The following is a 20,152-nucleotide window of genomic DNA, read 5'->3' on the forward strand; positions in this document are numbered from 1 at the left end:
TCCTGCTTTGCTAAAATTTCATTTGAGTAGTTTTCATTTTCAAGCTCTATTTTCTACACTATATTATACTTTATTTTAAAAAATGTTTCAAATAATAAAACTTAAAATTGAATCATTGATGGGAGAAAGGGCTAGAATTGAATTTGTATTTTTAAAATTTGTCTGAACTTGTCAGTTATGATAGAGGGATATATTAAATGATTAATATTCATAGGTAACCATTGGCACATGATGTATATTTTGTAGACAAAATGGATCTTCAGAAGTGATTAACTTAAAAATTGTGAGCTAATGTGAAAACATTACTATTTTCTGTCAAAGTAAAATCTTAGCTTTATGTTGTTGACAGAAAACACTTCCAAGGCAGGATTGAAACAAGAGCAGTGTCAAGACATTCAGTTGCCTAGCAGAACTGTGTCGTCCCAGGAGACACTACCCCTCAAGATTAATGCTTGGAAATCAACAGAGGTAAGTCATTATAGTAGTTTCCTATGGCTGCTCTAACAAATTACCACAAACTTAGTGCCTTAAATGAACACAAATGTAGTATTTTAGAGTTCTGTGTGTTAGAAGTCTGACCCAGGTCTCACTGTCCCGGAATCAAGGTGTCTGCAAGGCTGTATTCCTTTCTGGAGGCCCTATGGGAGAATTTGTTTTCTTGCTTTTTCCAGCTTCGTGTGTTCTAAAAGAAACTGTGCTTGTCTTTTAACTTTGTTTTTGATGTCTTCTGTTATACAGAATTTTAAATAAGAATAAGGTTAAATTAAAGTTTTCCTTTATAGTTCATGCTTCTTAAAATCTTATTTAAGAAATTCTTTTTTTTAATCCTAATATAATAAAGGTGTCTTATTTTTTCTTCCAGTGTTCAAATTTTATGCCCTCTAGAATTTTACTATATAGTGTAATATAGGGGTCTTATTTATCCCCTTGTGGATAAGCAATGTTTAATTTTTTGAACAGTCCATCTTACTCTACGCATTTAAAAAAGGTTTTTATTGCGAAATAATTATAGACTTATAGGATGTTGCAGAAACAGTACAGAGTCCCATGTACCCTTCACCCAGCTTTCCCCTGTGTTGACTTCTGTATAGCTATAGTAGTACAATATCAAAATCAGGGAATAAACGTTGGCCTGTTATGCTAACTAGACTACAGACCTTATTCAGTTTTCAAATTTTCAATTCAGTATTCATTTTTTTAACCTGCACTGTGTATGTATGTGTTGTAAGTAATTTCATCCTAAGTATAGATTCCTATAACCAGCACCAAAATCAAGATACAGAACTGTTCTATCACCACAAAAGAAGTTCCTCATGCTATTCACCCCATCCCACTCCTCCCAACCCCGTATACGGGTAACCACTAATCTTTTCTCCATCTCTGTTGTTTTGTTATTTCTAGAATGTTGTGTAAATGGACTCAGACTATACGTAACTTTTTGAAATAGATTTTTTTTTTCGCTCAGCATAATGCTCTTGAGATCCACTCAGGTTGTTGCATGAATCAATAATTCATGCCTTTTTATTGTTAAGTAGCATCCCATAGTATAGATGTACCAGAGTTTATTCAGCCATTCACCCACTGAAGGATAGTTGAGTGTTTCCAGTTTGGGGCTGTTTATGAATAAAGCTGCTGTGAACATCTGTGTACAGGTTTTTGTATGTGAAGTTTTCATATATCTGGGATAAATGTCCAAGAGTGCGCTTGCTGGATTGCATGGTAAGTGCATACTAAGTTTTTTAAGAAACTGTCAAATGGTTTTCCAGTGTGGCTGTACTGTCTTACATCCACCAGCAGTGTATGAGAGAGAGATCCAGTTTCTCTGCATCCTCACCCACTTTTGGTATTACCACTATTTTAATTTTAGTTATTCTACTAGGTTTCTGGTGAGATCTCATTGTGGTTTTAATTTGTGTTTCCCAAATGACTAATGATATTGAACATCTTTTTATGTGCTTATTTGTGCCATCATAACTTCTCTTTGGTTAAATATATATATTCATATTTTTTGTGCATTTTCTAATTAGGTTGTTTTTTACCATTGAGTTTTGAGAATTCTTCATTTATTCTGGATTCAAGTCCTTTGTCAGAGAGGTGACCTGCATATATTTTCTTCCAGTCTGTGGCTTGTCTTTTCTTTTTAACAGTATCTTAACAGAGCAACAGTTTTAAATTTTGGTGAAGTCCAGTTTATCAATTTTTTATTTTGTGGATCGTGCTTTTGGTTTCATATCTAAGAACTCTTTGTCTAACCTAAGGTTGTGTAGATTTTCTCCTAAAAGCTTTATAGTTTCATGCTTTCCATTTAGGTCTGTGATCTATTTTGATTTAATTTTTGTATAAGGTGTGAAGTATAGGTTGAGGTTTTAAAAAAAAAATGTCTTTTCCCTACTGATATCCAGTTGTTTCAACACCATTGTTGAAAAGACTTAAATTTTACTCTAATATGCTTAAGTGTGATTTTCCTTCTCTCTCTTCTTTGTCACCCAATGAGACTTTCCAGTGGGAGGTCTTTCATCTTTATTTAATTCTGAGACAGTTATCTCTGGTTCAAATAGTTCTTACTTTATTTTCATTTTCTCTCTTTCTTATCTGGTCTCTTCTTATCTGGATATTAGTAATTTTCTTTCTATCTTCATATCTCTTAACTTTTCTTTATAGTTCCTATTTATTGTTTTCTTTTTTATTCCTCTAGAGTTTCTCAGTCTGATCTTCCAGTTTAATAATTTGTTCTCAGCTATGTTCATTCCACTGTTTATCCCATCTGTGTTCTCTATTTCAACATTGTTTTTACATTTGATATTTAATATTTCTATTTCATTCTTTTTATTGTGTTTTTTCCTGTTTCATATTGCTTATCCCTTATTTATTTTAGTATGTGTATTACGTTTATTTTAAATTCTTGGTCCATCTTTTCTAATATCTGTGCTTCTGAAAAAACCTGTAATTCCGGGGTTTTTTTAATAGTTTTGATCCCCAAATGACTGGTTACCCCTCCGGGTTATGGCTGCTCTGTCTAAGATTGCTAGAGGTCGGACCTTAGTCTGTGTCAGCCCTATCAGCTTAAGTGGAATGTAGGGGAAGTGGACTCTACGGTGGAGAGCACCTCTCTTCCCTCCCCGCTCCCTCCAGGAATACATGAGTTAATCATTCCTCACTCTGAGGATCATAGATCTTTATCCTTAGCACCCCAAGAAGAAGCAGCTTTAGAGGGAGACACTCCTTAAATTGTAAACCACCTGCCCTGGGGGATTGGAAAAGGAAATGTGAAAAAGCATCTTCTCAAGCCTACCTAGTCAGTCCCCACTGAGTGTTCTTACCTCCTCAGGGCTTCTGCACTCACCGGAAGCACTCCCTCCCGAGTTTAGCTCGCTGACTCACAGCAGGTGCGCAGGCAGGTTCCAAGGCATTGAGTGGGCAGTAATTCCACCAACTCCTTCCTTATTTTGTTCAACCATTGCACAGGCCACCTTCTGCCCCAGGCTAAAGCCAACTAGACATCTCACACCCCTCACACACAAACATACCAGTTCAGAATAGCCATGCCATCTCCCCTGCGGCCCCTCACGGTTTTCTTCTCATTTAAAAAAATTTTTTTTATTGGTGAATAGTTGATTTACAATGTTGTATTAGTTTCAGGTGTACAGCAAAGTGAATCTGTTATACATATACATGTATCCAACTCTTTTTTAGATTCTTTTCCCATATAGGCCATTACAGAGTATTGAGTAGAGCTCCCTGTGCTATACAGTAGGTCCTTATTCATTATCTATTTTATATATAGTAGTGTGTGTGTGTGTGTGTGTGTCAATCCCAGTCTTCCAATTTACCCTTCCCAGGGTAGCCATAAGTTTATTTTCTACATCTGTAACTCTGTTTCTGTTTTATAGATAAGTTCATTTGTAGCCTTTTTGTTTAGATTCCACATATAAGTGATATCATATGATATTGGCCTTCCTCTGTCTGACTTCACTCAGTATGACAATCTTTAGGTCCATCCATGTTGCTGCGAATGGCATTATTTTGTTCTTTTTTATGGCTGAGTAATATTCCATTGTACTGTATATATGTACGACATCTTCTTTATCCATTCCTCTGTTGATGGACATTTAGGTTGCTTCCATGTCCTGGCTATTGTACATAGTGCTGCAATGAACATTGGGGTACATGTATCTTTTCAAATTATGGTTTTCTCTGGATAAATGCCCAGGAGTGGGATTTCAGGGTCATATGGTTTTAGTTTTAGTTTTTTAAGGAAACTCCATACTGTTCTCCCTGGTGACTGCACCAGTGTAGGAGTACACTGTAGCGTAGGAGGGTTCCCTTTTCTCCACACCCTCTCCAGCATTTATTGTTTGTAGATTTTTGATGAGTTTATTGTTTGTAGGTTTTTTGATGATTGTCATTCTGACCAGTGTGAGGTGATACCTCATTTTAATTTTGATTTGCATTTCTCTAATGATTAGTGATGTTGAGCATCTTTTCATGTGCTTTTTAACCATCTGTATGTCTTCTTTGGAGAAATGTCTATTTAGATCTTCCTCCCATATACCTAGGAATAAACCTACCAAAGGAGGCAAAAGACCTATACTCAGAAAACTATAAGATATTGATGAAAGAAATAAAAGATGGCACAAACAGATGGAGAGATATACCATGTTCTTGGATTGGAAGAATCAATATTGTGAAAATGACTATACTACCCAAAGCAATCTACAGATTCAATGCAATCCTTATCAAATTACCAATGGCATTTTTCACAGAATTAGAACAAAAAATTCTTCTCATTTTGATGTCATCCCTTTATAGTATCTCCAAGCTTGATCCTGAGGGAGGGGGCCACTGAATCAGAACTGGAACCTGCTCTGTTCTTCAGTGTTCTCTGACCTTCCCAGACATGCACCTACTTACTCCTATTTGTACTTTCACATAAGAACACACATCTTTAATTCTGGCATATATAGCTCCTCAAATAATATTTTTTTCTCTATTTCCTTGACATTTTTTTTTTCTGATTAATTTCTTTTAGGTATATATTAGGCCACTTAATCTCTCACTTTCTATGTCTTTCAACTGCTTTATTTTATTAAAATTTTTATTGAAATATAGTTAATGTGCAGTATTATGTTAGTTTCAGGTATACTACATAGTGATTTGACATTTGCATACATTATGAAATAGTCGCCGTGTTAAGTCTAGTAACCATCTGTCCCCAACAACTGCTTTTAAAAGTAGATGTTTGTAAAAAAAAATTAAAAAGAAAAATGGTCATGAAGAACCTAGGGGCAGGACGGGAATAAAGATGCAGACCTACTAGAGAATGGACTCGAGGATATGGGGAGGGGGAAGGGTAAGCTGGGACAAAGTGAGAGAGTGACACGTACACATATACACTACCAAACGTAAAACCGTAAAACCGATAGCTAGTGGGAAGCAGCCACAGAGCACAGGGAGATCAGCTCAATGCTTTGTGACCACCTAGAGGGGTGGGATAGGGAGGGTGGGAGGGAGGGAGATGCAAGAGGGAAGAGATATGGGGATACATGTATATGTATAGCTGCTTCCCTTTGTTATAAAGCAGAAACTAACACACCATTGTAAAGCAATTATACTCCAATAAAGATGTTAAAAAAAAAACTTAAAAAAAAAAAGTAGTTTTTTGTTTCATTATGTCTCCATGCTGCATTTTAGGTAATTAATCAGAACCATCTTCCAGTTCATTTTCTTCTCCTTTCACCTCTGTCCACTTTAGAATTTTCCCTGTCCATTAAGTGTTTTATTTCGATAGCTATTGCGTTGCTTTTTTACAGGATATTCATTTGTACTTATTTCATCTCTGCCTGTTTTGGCTTCTTGTTTTTTTTATTTCTTTAAATTAATGCTATCCTTTCCATTTTCTTTTTGAGAACTAAATATACTTAGTTTTATATGCTTTTTAGATTTCTTAGTTTCATTTTGTCAGGAGTGGGTTCAGTTTTCTTTCTGTGTTTTGGAAAACTGGTTTGTAAGCTCTCCTTGAGTGGCTCAAGTTTTTTATCTTTCTTTTTCTCTGAGTGTCCTTAACCTTTCCTGCCTAACAGTTTTTCATTTGCCTCCTCCCGACACCTGGGACTACGTAGCACATTCAGAACCTACCCGGGCAGCTTGGGGCTCCTTTCTTTTGCTCATGTCAGAGATATTGCAGATCCGGTCTCCAGACCACAGGATGCTGTGGCTCAGTTGCTAGTGAAGTTTAGTTCTCACCTGCTTGTATACTACTTTTAGAAGCCATAGTCCCAGGCTGTGACTGATGCCAGGTTATTTCAGCTTCCTTTGTAAGTAGTGAAGCTCAATGCCCGGCATAGTTTCAAGCAGTGAGCCCATATTCAGCACTCCTATCTTGGATGGTCAGAAACTAACAAACTAATACACCACAGTGGTAAATCTGTGTTTACCACTCTGGAATTGAGCTTCTGGTTTTCTCTGCTTTTTTCTGGACCCAAAGTCCCAAAGGTCCACAGCTTCAGCCTCCTTACTGTCGTGTGTTTTGTGTTCGTGCTCTCATCCATGAAGATGTTCATCTTGTCTTTTAGCATGACTGTACCTTTAATTCTCACCTTTGTATTTTCTCTTTCATTACTGTGTGTTTGGAGAACACATATCCGTGAAATATGAACACATAAAACCATCTTGACTGGAAACCTGTTCCACTCAAGACTGTATGAAATTATCTCATTGATTCATTCTTCTGTTTTATGTGTGTTTCTCCTACTAAAAGGAAAGATCCTTTTCAGGTGCTTTAGAGACCTTTCTAGTCTTATTCATTATTGAATCTTCAGTTGCCAATTCTTGTTAATGAAAAGTGAAATGAATGAATGAGTAGACACTCAGTGTTAGCTCCCTTCCCCTCTTTTCCTGTGATACAGGCTTGTTTGGCCTTCTGCTCAGAATGCTTTGTTTAGTGTTCTGCCACAGTTCCTATGAGGGAGGGTTGAAATTATTTCTTGGCCTTCTCTTCCCAGCCCTTTTCCCCAACCAACTAGGTATTGGATTTACAAGATTTTCTAGCAGCTCAGAAAAGTACATAAAATTAAAATTTCATTGTTCCTTAATTGCATAATAGTCCACAGATTGAAAATACATAGGTTATTTTCAAAGGTATGACATTAAGTCAAAATGATTTTAAAATCTGTGATCAGTTTATTTGCTCCTGATGGCTTTTAAAGAAGAGAATAGACTTGAATAATCTTATATGCTTTAGAGGGTAACAAAGACATAAAATATCACCTAGTGGTTTTTTTTTTAAATCAGTCTTTAAATTCTCATTATTATTGTTTTTTCTTACTTTAGAAGAACCCATCGTAATTGGCTTACATCATTTCACGTCTTATATCTGTGAGCAGAAAATGGTACCCTTATCTCAAAAGAAGTTTAAAGCTAGATTTTCCTTTTTAAAGCATTACTATATCAGGACACTCTTCCATCATCCTACTGACAAGCATTACTGTTATTACTGTCATGAACATTTGATGCAATCCAATATGTCCTCTTCAGTAATCTGCTTTTGTAGCAGAAGACAAAACCTACCAAGTTGAATAGTAAATCTAATTGTTGTTGCCAAATGTACTGCATCTACATTAAAATTTTCATGTTTTTAATACAGAATGAGAAAGAAATGATATCGTTGATTGCTTAGGAAAAATGAGGAGTGCTTAAAAAAATCTTTTAAAAACTTTAAATGGAAACTTCTTTAACTATTTTCTTTCTACAAATGTGAAAATGATCTAAAAGCAGTAAATAAAATTCTTAACAGAATAGGGCTTTCAAAAGCAGAATAGTACTTGCCTCTGATACCGTCAAAACTAAGGAAAGCCTTTAAATTTATGACACTTGGATGAGTTTTCTCTCTGTGTACTGTCCAGAATTTTTATTATTAAATTTGCTAATTAATAAGACTATCTGTAGCTTTTCACCAGCTCAAAAGACCTTCCTCTTTTCTTGCTTGAGGAGATTCGACAATGAGGTTATGATTTTTTTGGTCTCAGTTGTTTCCATAGCAACAGTTGGGGATGCTATAAATTGGTTCACACAAAAGTAAATCTGACCGAAGCCTTCAGTGTAGTTGTGCATTACTAAATCGCTAGTGACAGAAGATAACTGTTTACGTCTTACTGCCTCTGTTTATTATTTGTTAGGTGAAGAGTAAACAGTTTTTATCCTTGGATCTATTAGCATATCATTTATTATATTTGCAAAAATTTGAACTCATCAAAGCTGTTAGAGAAATGGAAATGATACTTATTCTAATTACGTTAATTCACCATCCTTTTACCGCTTTTCTGCATCATTGCTTTGTGCTTAAAAGTCCTTTGTTTTCATGTTTGGGCTTTTATTCTTTTTAAGTTAGAAAATACTTATTGAAAAAAGTTTAAACAATATAATAGGGTAAAGAGTGAAAAACAAAGTTTCTTCTTACTTCTCTATACTCTTTCAGTTCCCTTCCTCAGAGGCAATCATTACAAAGTTTTTTATGAATTTTGGGGGGGAAATTTTCTGTCTCCATACATTTTTTACCTAAATGGATTCATTCAAGATATACTGCTCATTCATTCAAGATATACGTGCTTTTAACTAAATAATGTATCTTCATCTTTCTCTATAATAAATGCAATCATTCGATGTAAATTGTTCCAAAATACACTTTTTTCACTAAACTATATATTATGGACATATTTCTATATTAGTACATATAGATTGCTGTATTCTTTTTTCATTATCACCATTATTATTAATTTTTCAAAAAAGATTTAAACACAAGGAGAGAAAGAACAGGGGACTAATTCACACACTTAATAGAAGTCTCAATAATCAACCTATTCACAAATATTACAACTTTCCTAAGGTAGCTACTAGACACATGTGACTATTTAAATTTAAATTAATAAAACGAAATGAAAACTTTAGTTTCTCAGGCACACTAGCCACGTTTCAAATGCTCAACAGTCACATATGGCTGGAGGCTACCATGTTGGATGGTACAGACTAGAACATTTCTAGTATTGAAGAAAACTCTGTTGAACAGTGAGGGTACCACCCTTGCTGCTTTAAGGCCTGGAGGTAGAGAACTTGCAGAGACAGAGGCCAAGATGTCAAGGGTATGTGGTTTTCCTTTAAAATTGTAAGGGATTTCCAATGCAGCATCAAAAAATGGACATTTAAAAAAATCGCTTTATCAGCATTAAACATAAAAATTAGTTCTTATCACAACTTCAAATAGAATGCATAGTTGCCAAGAATTTTTCTTTTCTTTTCTTTTTACATCATGAAATGATTACCACAGTTAAGTTTAGTAAACATCCATCATTTCATATAGATACAAAATAAAAGAAAAAAATGTTTTTCCTAGCGATGAGAATTCTTAGGATTTACTTTCTTAACAACTTTCATATATAATATACAGCAGTGTTAATTATATTTATCATGTTATACATTACATCCCTAGTGCTTATTTATCTTGTGCTGTATTCTTTTTTTTTTTTTTGCGGTACGTGGGCCTCTCACTGTTGTGGCCTCTCCCGTTGCGGAGCACAGGCTCCGGACGCACAGGCTCAGCGGCCATGGCCCACGGGCCCAGCCGCTCCGCGGCATGTGGGATCCTCCTGGACCGGGGCACGAACCCGTGTCCCCTGCATCGGCAGGCGGACTCTCAACCACTGTGCCACCAGGGAAGCCCTGTGCTGTATTCTTGATGTATAAATGAATCTTAATTTATTTAACCAATCCCTGTTGGTAATCATCTTGGGATTTTTTATGTTTTTGTCTCTTAAAAGCAATGTTGCGATAACAACCTTATATGTACGTTTTTATGATGCTGTCCCAGAAGTGGAATTGCTGAAAGGTCATGTTTATTTTTAGTTTTGAAAAGTACTGCCAAATTGTCCTCCCAAAAGTTGTACCAATTTATATTCACCAAATGTGTATCCCCTCATCTTTGCAAATACTGAGCATTATCAAATTTTTATCTCTGTGCCAGTCTGAGGTAGAAAAATTTTGTTTTAATTTGTTTTATCTTAATTGTATATAAGATTGAACTACTTTTCATGTGTTTATTGGGCATTTGGGTTTCTTTTTCTTTATTATCTCTATTCGTGTCCTTTGTTCATTTTTCTGTTTGGTTTCTCACCTTTTTCTTTATCAGTTTCTAGAGCTATTTGTTAAATATTTAGCCTATTATCTGGTCCTTTATTCATTTTTAGTTTTTCCGTTTGATTTTTCACTTTATTTATGGGCTTTTTTTTTTTTTTGCCTTTGTAAAGGAAAAACACATTATTCCTCCTGTGTTTCTTCTTTACTGTCATACTGCTACCACATTTCACTTCTAACACCAGAGACATGGGTTTTCCACACCTCAAGCAATTTTCTGACACCAGCTGGGTGTCCTACAATTTAATTTATTTCTGACACTGTCTACCTGGAGACAGTGTCAGATCCCACAGGTTAAGGGCTCAGTCCACAAGACTTCCCTCTCCCCACCTCTGTTTCAGATACCAGTTGCAAGTCCCAGGTTGTCACCTGTACTTCTGGCTGACCACTGTAAATCGGTGTTCCAATGACCCCTTCCTTAGGTTCGATCATTTGCTAGAACAGCTTACAGTACTCAGGGAAACATTTACATTTACTGGTTTATTATATAAAAAAGGATATGGTAAAGGACACAGATGAACAGACAGATGAAGGAATACATAGGGTGAGATCCAAAAATGCATCCAAAATGGTTTTGAGTTCAGGAACTTCTGTGCCTGTGGAGTTGGGGTGTACCAACCTCCTGGCATGTAGATGTGTTCACCAACCCAGAAGTTCTTTGTACCCTGTAGTCTGGGGATTTTTTATGGAGGCTTCATCATGTAGGCATGATTGATCATTAACTCAATCTCCAACCCCTCTCCCTTCTTGGAGGGTGAGGGTTAGGGGCTGAAAGTTTCACGTTTCTAATCATGGCTTGATCTTTCTTGTGACCAGTCCCCATCTTGAAGCCGTCCAGGAGCCCACCAAGAGTCACCTCATTAGAACAAAAGACATTCCTATTACCCAGGAAATTCCAAGGGATTTAGGAGCTCTGTGTCAGGAACCAGGGTCAAAGACCAAATGTTAGAACAAAAGATGCTCCTAGTACTCTTACCATTTAGGATATTATAAGCATTTTAGGAGTTCTCTGCCACGAACCACAGACAAAGACCAAATATATATTTCTTACTATGATCACAATATCACGGCCTTATAGAAATCTAATTTTAATGTAGTCAAATGTGCCTTTTTTTAACACCTTCTAGATATTAAGTCATTTCTAAAACGACTTTCTCTAGTCTAAGACTTTATAAAATGTCACCTTGGCTTTTTATTTTAACAGACTTTTAGATCAGTTTTAGGTTCAGCAAAATTGAGAGGAAGGTACAGAGATTTCCCTATATACGCCCATCCCTGCCCCACACCCCACTATCAGTATCCCTCATCAGAGTGGAACATTTGTTATCATCAGTGAACCTAAATTAACACTTCAATATCACCCAAAGACCATAGTTTACATTAGGGTTCACTCCTGGTGTTGTATAGTCTAAAGATTTTGACAAATGTATAATGTTATGTATCTGCCATTATTATATAGAGAATAGTTTCATTGCACTAAAAACCCTCTGTGCTCCACCTATTCACTCCTTCCTCCCCACTAACTCCTGGCAACCAATTATTCTTTTACACTCTCCATAATTTTACCTTTTCCAGCAAGTCATATACTTGGAATTATACAGTGTGAAGTCTTTTCAGATTGACTTCTTTTACTTAGTAATATGCATTTAAGATTCCTCCATGTCTTTTCATGACTTGATAGCTCATTTCTTTTTAGTGCTGAATAACATGCCATTGTTTCGATATACCACAGTTTATTAATCCATTCACCTACTGAAGGACATCTTGCTTGCTTCCAACCTTTGGCAATTATGAATAAAGCTACTATAAACAATGATGTGTAGGTTTTTGTGTGGACATAAATTTTTAACTCCTTTGGGTATATACCAAGGAGCGCAGTTGCGGAGCTCTGTGGTAATAGTATGTTTATTTTTGTAAGAAACTATCCCAGTCTTTGTGTGCTTTAATTTTAAAAAATGTATTTAAATGCTATCTATCAAGAGTTGTTTTGATAGATGGAGAGTGTTAGAGATCCACTTAAAAAAAAAAATTTATTCAGTTGGTTGTTCCGGGGCTTAGTTGCGGCACATGGGCTCCTTAGGTGTGGCATGTGAACTCTTAGTTGTGGCATGCCTGTGGGATCTAGTTCCCTGACCAGGGATCAAACCCAGGCCCCCTGCATTGGGAGCATGGAGCCTTATCCACTGTGCCACCAGGGAAGTCCCTAGAGATCCACTTTTAAAATTTTATTTTTACAAATAATAATCAGTTGTCTCAACATCATTTGTTGAACAATCTATCTTTTCCCCATTGATTTGAAATGTGGCTTCAATCACATAATAAATTCCCATTTATATTTGGCCCCATTCCTGGATTTTCCATTTGCTTATATTAAAGAAGTAACAGGCAAAGATAAACCATAACATTAAAAAAGAAAGAAATACAGAAAAAGAAAGAAAAAAGAAAAGAAGGAAGGAAGGTAGGGGACAGAAGGAATAAGATGGAGAGGGGAAATAGAATCTAGATTTCTTTGATTATACCTTGTTTTTAGATTTGTCATTGGAACCCTGGAAATATTTTGCACAATTATAAGACAAAAGTGAACTAAAGAAAATAATCCCTAAAAATGTAAAATAAAATTTACCTTTCATTCAGTTGGTATTTTTATTCTGAGATGTTGGTACTTTTTATCTGAGATTATGTGAGTATAATGTGGCGTGAATCAAATAATAATCATGTGGTACTTTATTTGCTTCATCTTTGGTGTCCTTGACACCTGGGATTCTGAGTATCAGAGAAAGAACATAGGGATGTAAGCGAGAAGAGATTGCCGGAACCCAATAGATCAGAATTGAATTGGGTGAATTTTACCTTAAAATTTTTTTGGTAATTGAAAAACTTCTAAATTATCCATAGGTCAAAGAGGAAGCTCAGAGGAAATTTTAAAATACATAGAGCTAAATGAGAAGGCAACACAACATATCAAAATATATGAGACACAACTAAAGTAGAGGTGAGAAGCAAGTTTATAGCCCTAAATGCTTACATTAGAAAAGAGGAATATAATTTTTAAAAAAGAGAGAAAAGGTCTAAAATCAATAATCTTAAGTTCCTTCTTCAAAAAATCTAAGAAAAGCAAAATAAACCTATAGGAAACAGAAGAAAGGAAATAGTAAAGAGCAGAAATCAATGAAATTGAGAACAGGAAAGCTGTTAACAGAGAAAATGAATGATACAGAAAGCCAGTTCTTTGAAAAATATGTTATTCATGAACCTGTAGTAACACTGACAAAGATAAAGAGAAAAGATCCAAATCACCAATATCAGGATGGAATGGGATATCACTGCAGTTCTTGTAGCCATAAAAGGACAATAAAGTATTACTACCAATTTTATGCTCATAAAATTGACAACTTAGAAGAAATAGAACAATTTCTAAGAAAGTACAAACTACTAAAACTCAAACAAGATGAACCACAACCTGTAGCTGTTACAAAAATTGAATTTGTAAGTGTCCTGAAAAAACAAATCTCTGGACCCAGATGGTTTTACTGGAGAATTATACCAAACTTTTTTTTTTTTTTTTTTTGGTCACACTGTAAGGCTTGTGGGATCTTAGTTCCCTGACCAGGGATTGAACCCATGCCCCCTGCAGTGGAAGCTCAGAGTCCTAACCACTGGACTGCCGGGGAATTCCCTACCAAACTTTTAAAGAAGGATTAGCATGAGTTTTACATCCAGAAAATAGGAGGGAACGCTTCCCAATTCATTTTATGAAGTGAGTATTACCCTGATACCAACACCAGACAAAAACAATATGAGGGGCTTCCCTGGTGGCATAGTGATTGAGAATATGCCTGCCAATGCAGGGGACACGGGTTCGAGCCCTGGTCTGGGAAGATCCCACATGCCGCAGAGCAGGTAGGCCTGTGAGCCACAATTACTGAGCCTGCACGTCTGGAGCCTGTGCTCCGCAACAAGAGAGGCCGCAATAGTGAGAGGCCCGCGGATCGCGATGAAGAGTGGCCCCCACTTGCCACAACTAGAGAAAGCCTTTGCACAGAAACGAAGACCCAACACAGCCATAAATAAATAAATAAATAAATAAATAAATAAAGTAAAAAATATATGAAAAAAGAAAATACAGACTATTATCTCTCATGAAATTATACAGAAATCCTCAAAAAGACTTATCCAGTTGAATCCAACAATGTATAAAAAATATATACCATGACCAAGTGGGATTTGATCTAGGTATGGAAGGCTGGTTCAACATTTGAAAATCAGTCAATGTAATTTATCATATCTACAGATTAAAGAAGAAAAAATCATAGGATTATGTCAAGTGATGCAGAAAAGCATTTGACATAATTCAACACCCATTTAAGATAAAAACTCTTAGCAAATTATAAATAGAAGGGAATTTCCTTAAATTGATAAAGATCATCTATACAAAACCTACAGCTAGTATAATGGAACAGGACCCTATGGTCTATGCCCCCCATGTCCTCAGCCTGCCTTTTGTCTGTGGAAAAGCTTTAGCCAAAGAATAAGTTTAATCAGAGAAGTGAGAAAATGCAGAAACAAAGGAAAACAGTCAAAGAAGACCAAATAATAATAGTTTAGTCATCGAGCATAGTCAAGGACCTTTAGCTCCTTCTCAAGGGCTATAGGTAATATTCTGAGCCATATCCTGTGAAGTGTCTTATAGGTACTGAAACCCCCACCAGGTGGAAGAGGTTAACTACATGATGACCAGACTGTAGCCATGACATAAGCTGCTATAACTCCGAGAATTGGCCCCAAGGAAATGGGAACAAACTGATCCTGGAACTGAAGATTAACTGTACTTAAAACAATCAAGATGACGCTGATCAGACCACCAATGACCAATTTCAAGATGACTGTCAGAGTTGACTGTGCTGTTTCTGCATGTACCCCCCTCCCTAAGCCTATAAAAGCTCCTGCTCACTGATTGTCAGTTGGGGGGAGTCGGCCTTTGGACAGACGTCCGCCCTCCCCTCCCCAGTTGCTGGCATCCAAAATAAAGCAAACTTTCCTTTCCACCAGTATGGCCTCTTTATTGGCTTTTGAGCGGCAGCCGGACCCCACTTTCGGTTACACTGGTATCATAAATAAGGGTGAATGCTTTCCCTCTAAGATAAGGAACAAGGCAAGGACTCTTGTTCAACAAAGTATAGGAAGTTCTAGCCACTTTAATAAGGCAAGAAAAAGAAAGGAAAAGCATGCAAAATTTAAAGGAAGAAATAAAACTGTCCTTATTTACAGGTGACATGATTGTTTGCATAGAAAATCTCAAGGAAATGATACAACAAACCTCATAGAACCAGTAAGTGAATTCAACAAGGTTGTAGGATATAAGATCAACATACAAAAATCAATTGCATTTCTATATACTAACAGTGAACATATACTAACAGTAACTGAATTTAAGACATATGCCATTTATAATCACTTCCCTGGAATGAAATCCTTAGGTATAATTATAACAAAACCTGTACAGGATCAGTATACTGAAAATTATAAAATACTGATGAAAGAAATTAAAACCACCCAATTAAACACCTACCATGTTCATGGATTGGAAGACTCCACATAGTAAAGATATCATAGTAAAACTGCCCCTAATTACTCTATAGGTTTGATGCACTTCCTATTAAAATTTCAGCAAAGTTTTTGTAGACATAGATAATAAGCTTATTCTAAAATTTGTATGGAGGGACTTCTCTGGCGTTCCAGTGGTTAAGACTCTGTGCTTCCAATGCAGGGGGCATGGGTTTGATCCCTGGTTGGGAACTAAGATCCCACATGCTGCACAGCATGGCCAAAAGATTTTTTAAAATAAATAAATAAATAAAATTTGTATGTAAAGGCACAGGACCTAGAATAGCTTAAACCATCTTGGAAAAAAAAAAAAAGAATAAAGTGGGAGTAATCACTCTGCCTGATATTAAAGCCTACTGCATAGCTACCGTAATCAAGGGAGTGTGGTATTGATAGAGAGACACTTAGGTCAGTGGAACAGAATGGAGAACCAAGGAATAGACCCACACAAATATAGCCAACTGATTTTTGACAAAGTGCAAAAGAAATTCAAAGGAGAAGGATAACTTTTTCATCAAATGATATTGGAGCAGCTGGGCATTCATAGGCAAAACCATGAACCTCAACTTAAACCTTACACAGAAATTCACTCCAAATGGATCACAGATTTAAATGTAAAATGAGAAGCTATAAAACTTTAAGGAAAATATTTGAGAAAAGTCTTGGGGTCTAGGGCTGGCCAAAAGCGCGATCCGTAAAAGAAAACAAAAATGATGTCAGACCTCATCACAGTTTGAAAAATTCTGCTCTGTGAAAGACTCCGTTAAGAGGATGTAAAGGCAAACCACAAACTGGGAGAAAACATTTGCAAACCACATAACCAGCAAAGAACTAATACCTGGAGTATATAAAGAAGTCTCAAGACCCAACAGTTAAAAAACAATCCAATTAGAAAATGGGCAAATGATATAAACAGTCATTTCAGCAAATACAGGTAACAGATAAACAGATGGAAAGATCAAGATCATTAGCCTTTAGGAATATGTAATTTTGAAATATGAAATATCAAAATAGCTAAAATAAAAAACAGTGACAACACCAAATGCTGGTGATCGTGCAGAGATACTGGATCACTCATGCATCACTGGTGGGAATGTAAAACTGTACAGCTACTCTGGAAAACAGTTTGACAGTTTCTTATAAAACTAAATATGTAGCTACCATAAGACCCAGCATTTTCACTGTTAGGCATTTATCTCAGAGATATGAAAACTTATTTTCATACACTGTACACTGTGTTCACAGCAGCTTTATTATAGCACAATTCTGGAAACAATCTAGATGGCCTATAACAGGTTAAACCAACTGTGATACATCTATACCATGGATACTACTTGACAATAAAAAGGAACAAGTTACTGATACATGCAACAACTTGGATGAATCTCCGGGAATTATGCCAGGTGAAAAAAGCCAGTCCCAAAAGGTTACATCCTGTATGATTCCATTTATGTAACATTCTTCAAATGTCGAAATTACAGAAATGAAGAATAAATTAGTAGTTGTGGGGAGCAGAGCATGGTAATAAAAAGGCATCAGGAAGGAGCCTTATGGTGATAGAAATGTTCTGTAGTTCAATCATATCAATGTCAGTATCCTAGATATGATATTGTACTATAATTTTGCAAGATGTTGCCTTTAAGGGAAACTGGATAAAGGATACACAGGATCTCTCTGTATTATTTCTTACAACTGGATATGAATCTACAATGACTTCAGAATAAAAGCTGAATTATGAAAAGTGGCAAATCACTTGGAAAGTGGTTTGACAGTTTCTAATGAAGTTAAAAATAAACCTATCCTATGACCTAGTCACTCTACTCCTGTGTAAATATCCAGGATTAACGAGTGCATTTGTCCACAAAGAGATTTGTGCAAGAATATTCATAGTAGCTTTATTCATAATAGCTGAAATATGGAAACAACCCAAATGTCCATATGCAGGAGAATGGATAAACAAATTGAGATGTTTTCATGCAATGGAATACTTTTTACAGAAAAACAAACTACCGATACACACAAAATATGGATGAATCTCACAAATATTATGTTAAGCAGTGGGAATCAGATACAAAAGAATAAATAGGGTATGATTACATTTATATGAAGTTCAAAAACAGGCAAACTTATTGGTGCTGATAGAAGGTAGAATACTGTTTACTGGTGGCGGGGGTATGGTATCAACTGGAAAGGAGCTTGAGGGAACTTTCTGGAGTCAAGGAAATGTGGTTATGTAAATATACACATAATGCTAAAAGTTACTGAGCTTTACACTTAAGGTTTTGCATTTTACTATATGTTAATTATACCTCAATAAAGTACGGCAAAAAAAATTATCCCCCATTCATGGGGGAAGAAAGACAGGTCAGCCAATCCCACTGTGTATACTTTGTTTGGATCCTTTTCCAGACTAGCTGTAGAAAAACCTATTTATGATACTTGGGTTAAATTGAAAATCTGAACAGTTTATAATTGATGACATTAAGGAATTATTGTAAAGTTTACAGGTGTAAAATAATTATTATTGTTAAAGAGTTCTTATCGTTTAGAGATACATGTTGAAATAAGTGATATATCTAAGATTTGCTTCAAAATAAAACACATGAGTGGTAAAGATACAAATAAAACAAGACTGGCTGTGAGTTGATTGTTGTTTAACCTACATGATTGGATTATTGTCTACTTTTTACTCCATGATAAAAAGTTAAAAATTTTAAATATGGATAAAAGATACACACAGGTAGCTTTGTTATTACCAATAAAACAGAATAATTGGCCTCTGAGATAGTATGTTCTAAGGATGCTCAAGGAGTGGTAGGGGAAGTTAATGCCCCAAACAAAATCATTGCTTGTCTGCATTAGGTGTCTTTAGCAAGGAGTGAGAATCTTTTTTTATACTTGGAAGGTATAGTTTTTTATTATTTATTTATTTCAATTGAAGTGTAGTTGATTTACAATATTATATTAATTTCAGGTGTTCAGCATAGTGATTCAGTATTTTTACAGATACACTCCATTAAAAGTTATTACAAGATAATGACTATAATTCCCTGTCCTATACAATATATCCTTGTTGTTTATCTATTTTATACATGGTAGTTTGTATCTCTTAATCCCATACCCCTAATTTGCCCCTCCCCCTTGCCTCTCCCCTTTGGTAACCACTAGTTTGTTTTCTATATGTATGTCTGTTTCTGTTTTGAATATACGTTCATTTGCATTATTTTTTAGATTCCATATATAAGTGATTTCACTAAGCATAATATTCTCTAGGTCCATCCATGTTGCTGCAAAGGGAGTGGGCACCCATGTGTAGATAACTTACGTGCAAGTTCTTTCAGTCAAAATGTATTTATGACGATGTTAGCACATAGAGGCACATTGTATCTCTATAAATTGTCCATTCGTTGTAGCATATTGAAGCAGTAGGATTAATTTTTTTTCTACTTTCATGTGTGTTCTCTTGTTTTCCATAAGGACCTGATGTTATTTTATGAGGATGATCCAAAGCCAGTTTTGCCGACAATTCCTACTTCCATTATCTCGTCAACTACATGGTTGTCAGAAGGGCAAACAGATGTCTGTAACCTCTGGGATGCAGGTAAATTAGGTAAAGAATAAAATTTTTACTCAGAAACATGAATAAGAAACACTGGACAGGAATTGTTTTTCATCAGATTTTATTTTGTTAAATATAGCAACAGTGGCTTTAATTTAACTTTGGTCATGAGGGACTGGGTTAGCATGGATAAATTCAACCCACACAGGATCCTGTAACCTTATTTTACTATTTGTTTCAATGTTTTTTTCTCTTTCATTGTTTTATTTAAAAAATTATTAACTACAAGCCTTAAATCTTTTATAAATTTTTTTAAAGCAGAAAATTTAATTTTAGTTCCTTCTCTTGTTTGTATTAATCTTCTCTTTGATGAAGAGTTTAAATTATGATATTTTTCAGAAGCAAGCATTAGATGAAAATATGAAAAAGCATGATGCATGGTATACCACAAATTGGTTAATCATCTCTTGAGTAATTAACATTAGATAATGGCACAGTATAAAATTATCCAAAACTGGCCTCCAATAAATTACGCTATCAAATTCCAACTGGGCTCTACTGCTGCTCAAGATCTGATTGATCCACTGTCGAGCCACTCCATCCCATCTATCCTCCATGAACTCTCAGTTTTCAATACATTCTTCCTCTTGATTTTCTCAGAAAATAGGATGAAAGATCTGCCAAGATGAGAACAAAACATTCTCAGTAGCTTTTATTCCCTTGTATGTCTTTGCTTTTATATCCATCCAGGCATCCTTTTCCTTTTCACAGAGTTGGCTCCTTACGTTCTGAGTTACATCTTCTCCT

The 20,152-nt window shown here is 35.6% G+C and overlaps 1 protein-coding gene across 1 annotated transcript in view; it reads left to right on the plus strand.

The window, feature by feature from the left end:
• The window catches only part of ENTHD1 (ENTH domain containing 1), a 110,442-nt gene that overhangs the window by 39,817 nt on the left and 50,473 nt on the right, over positions 1 to 20,152 (plus strand). The window contains exons 3-4 of the mRNA XM_007453994.1: positions 350 to 468; positions 19,264 to 19,387. Of these exons, the coding sequence (XP_007454056.1) occupies positions 350 to 468; positions 19,264 to 19,387 (243 nt within the window). The remainder of the gene's footprint in view (positions 1 to 349; positions 469 to 19,263; positions 19,388 to 20,152) is intronic.

Source organism: Lipotes vexillifer, unplaced genomic scaffold, assembly GCF_000442215.2.
Source record: "Lipotes vexillifer unplaced genomic scaffold, Lipotes_vexillifer_v1.1 scaffold382, whole genome shotgun sequence".
In the NCBI taxonomy this organism is placed as follows: domain Eukaryota; kingdom Metazoa; phylum Chordata; class Mammalia; order Artiodactyla; family Lipotidae; genus Lipotes; species Lipotes vexillifer.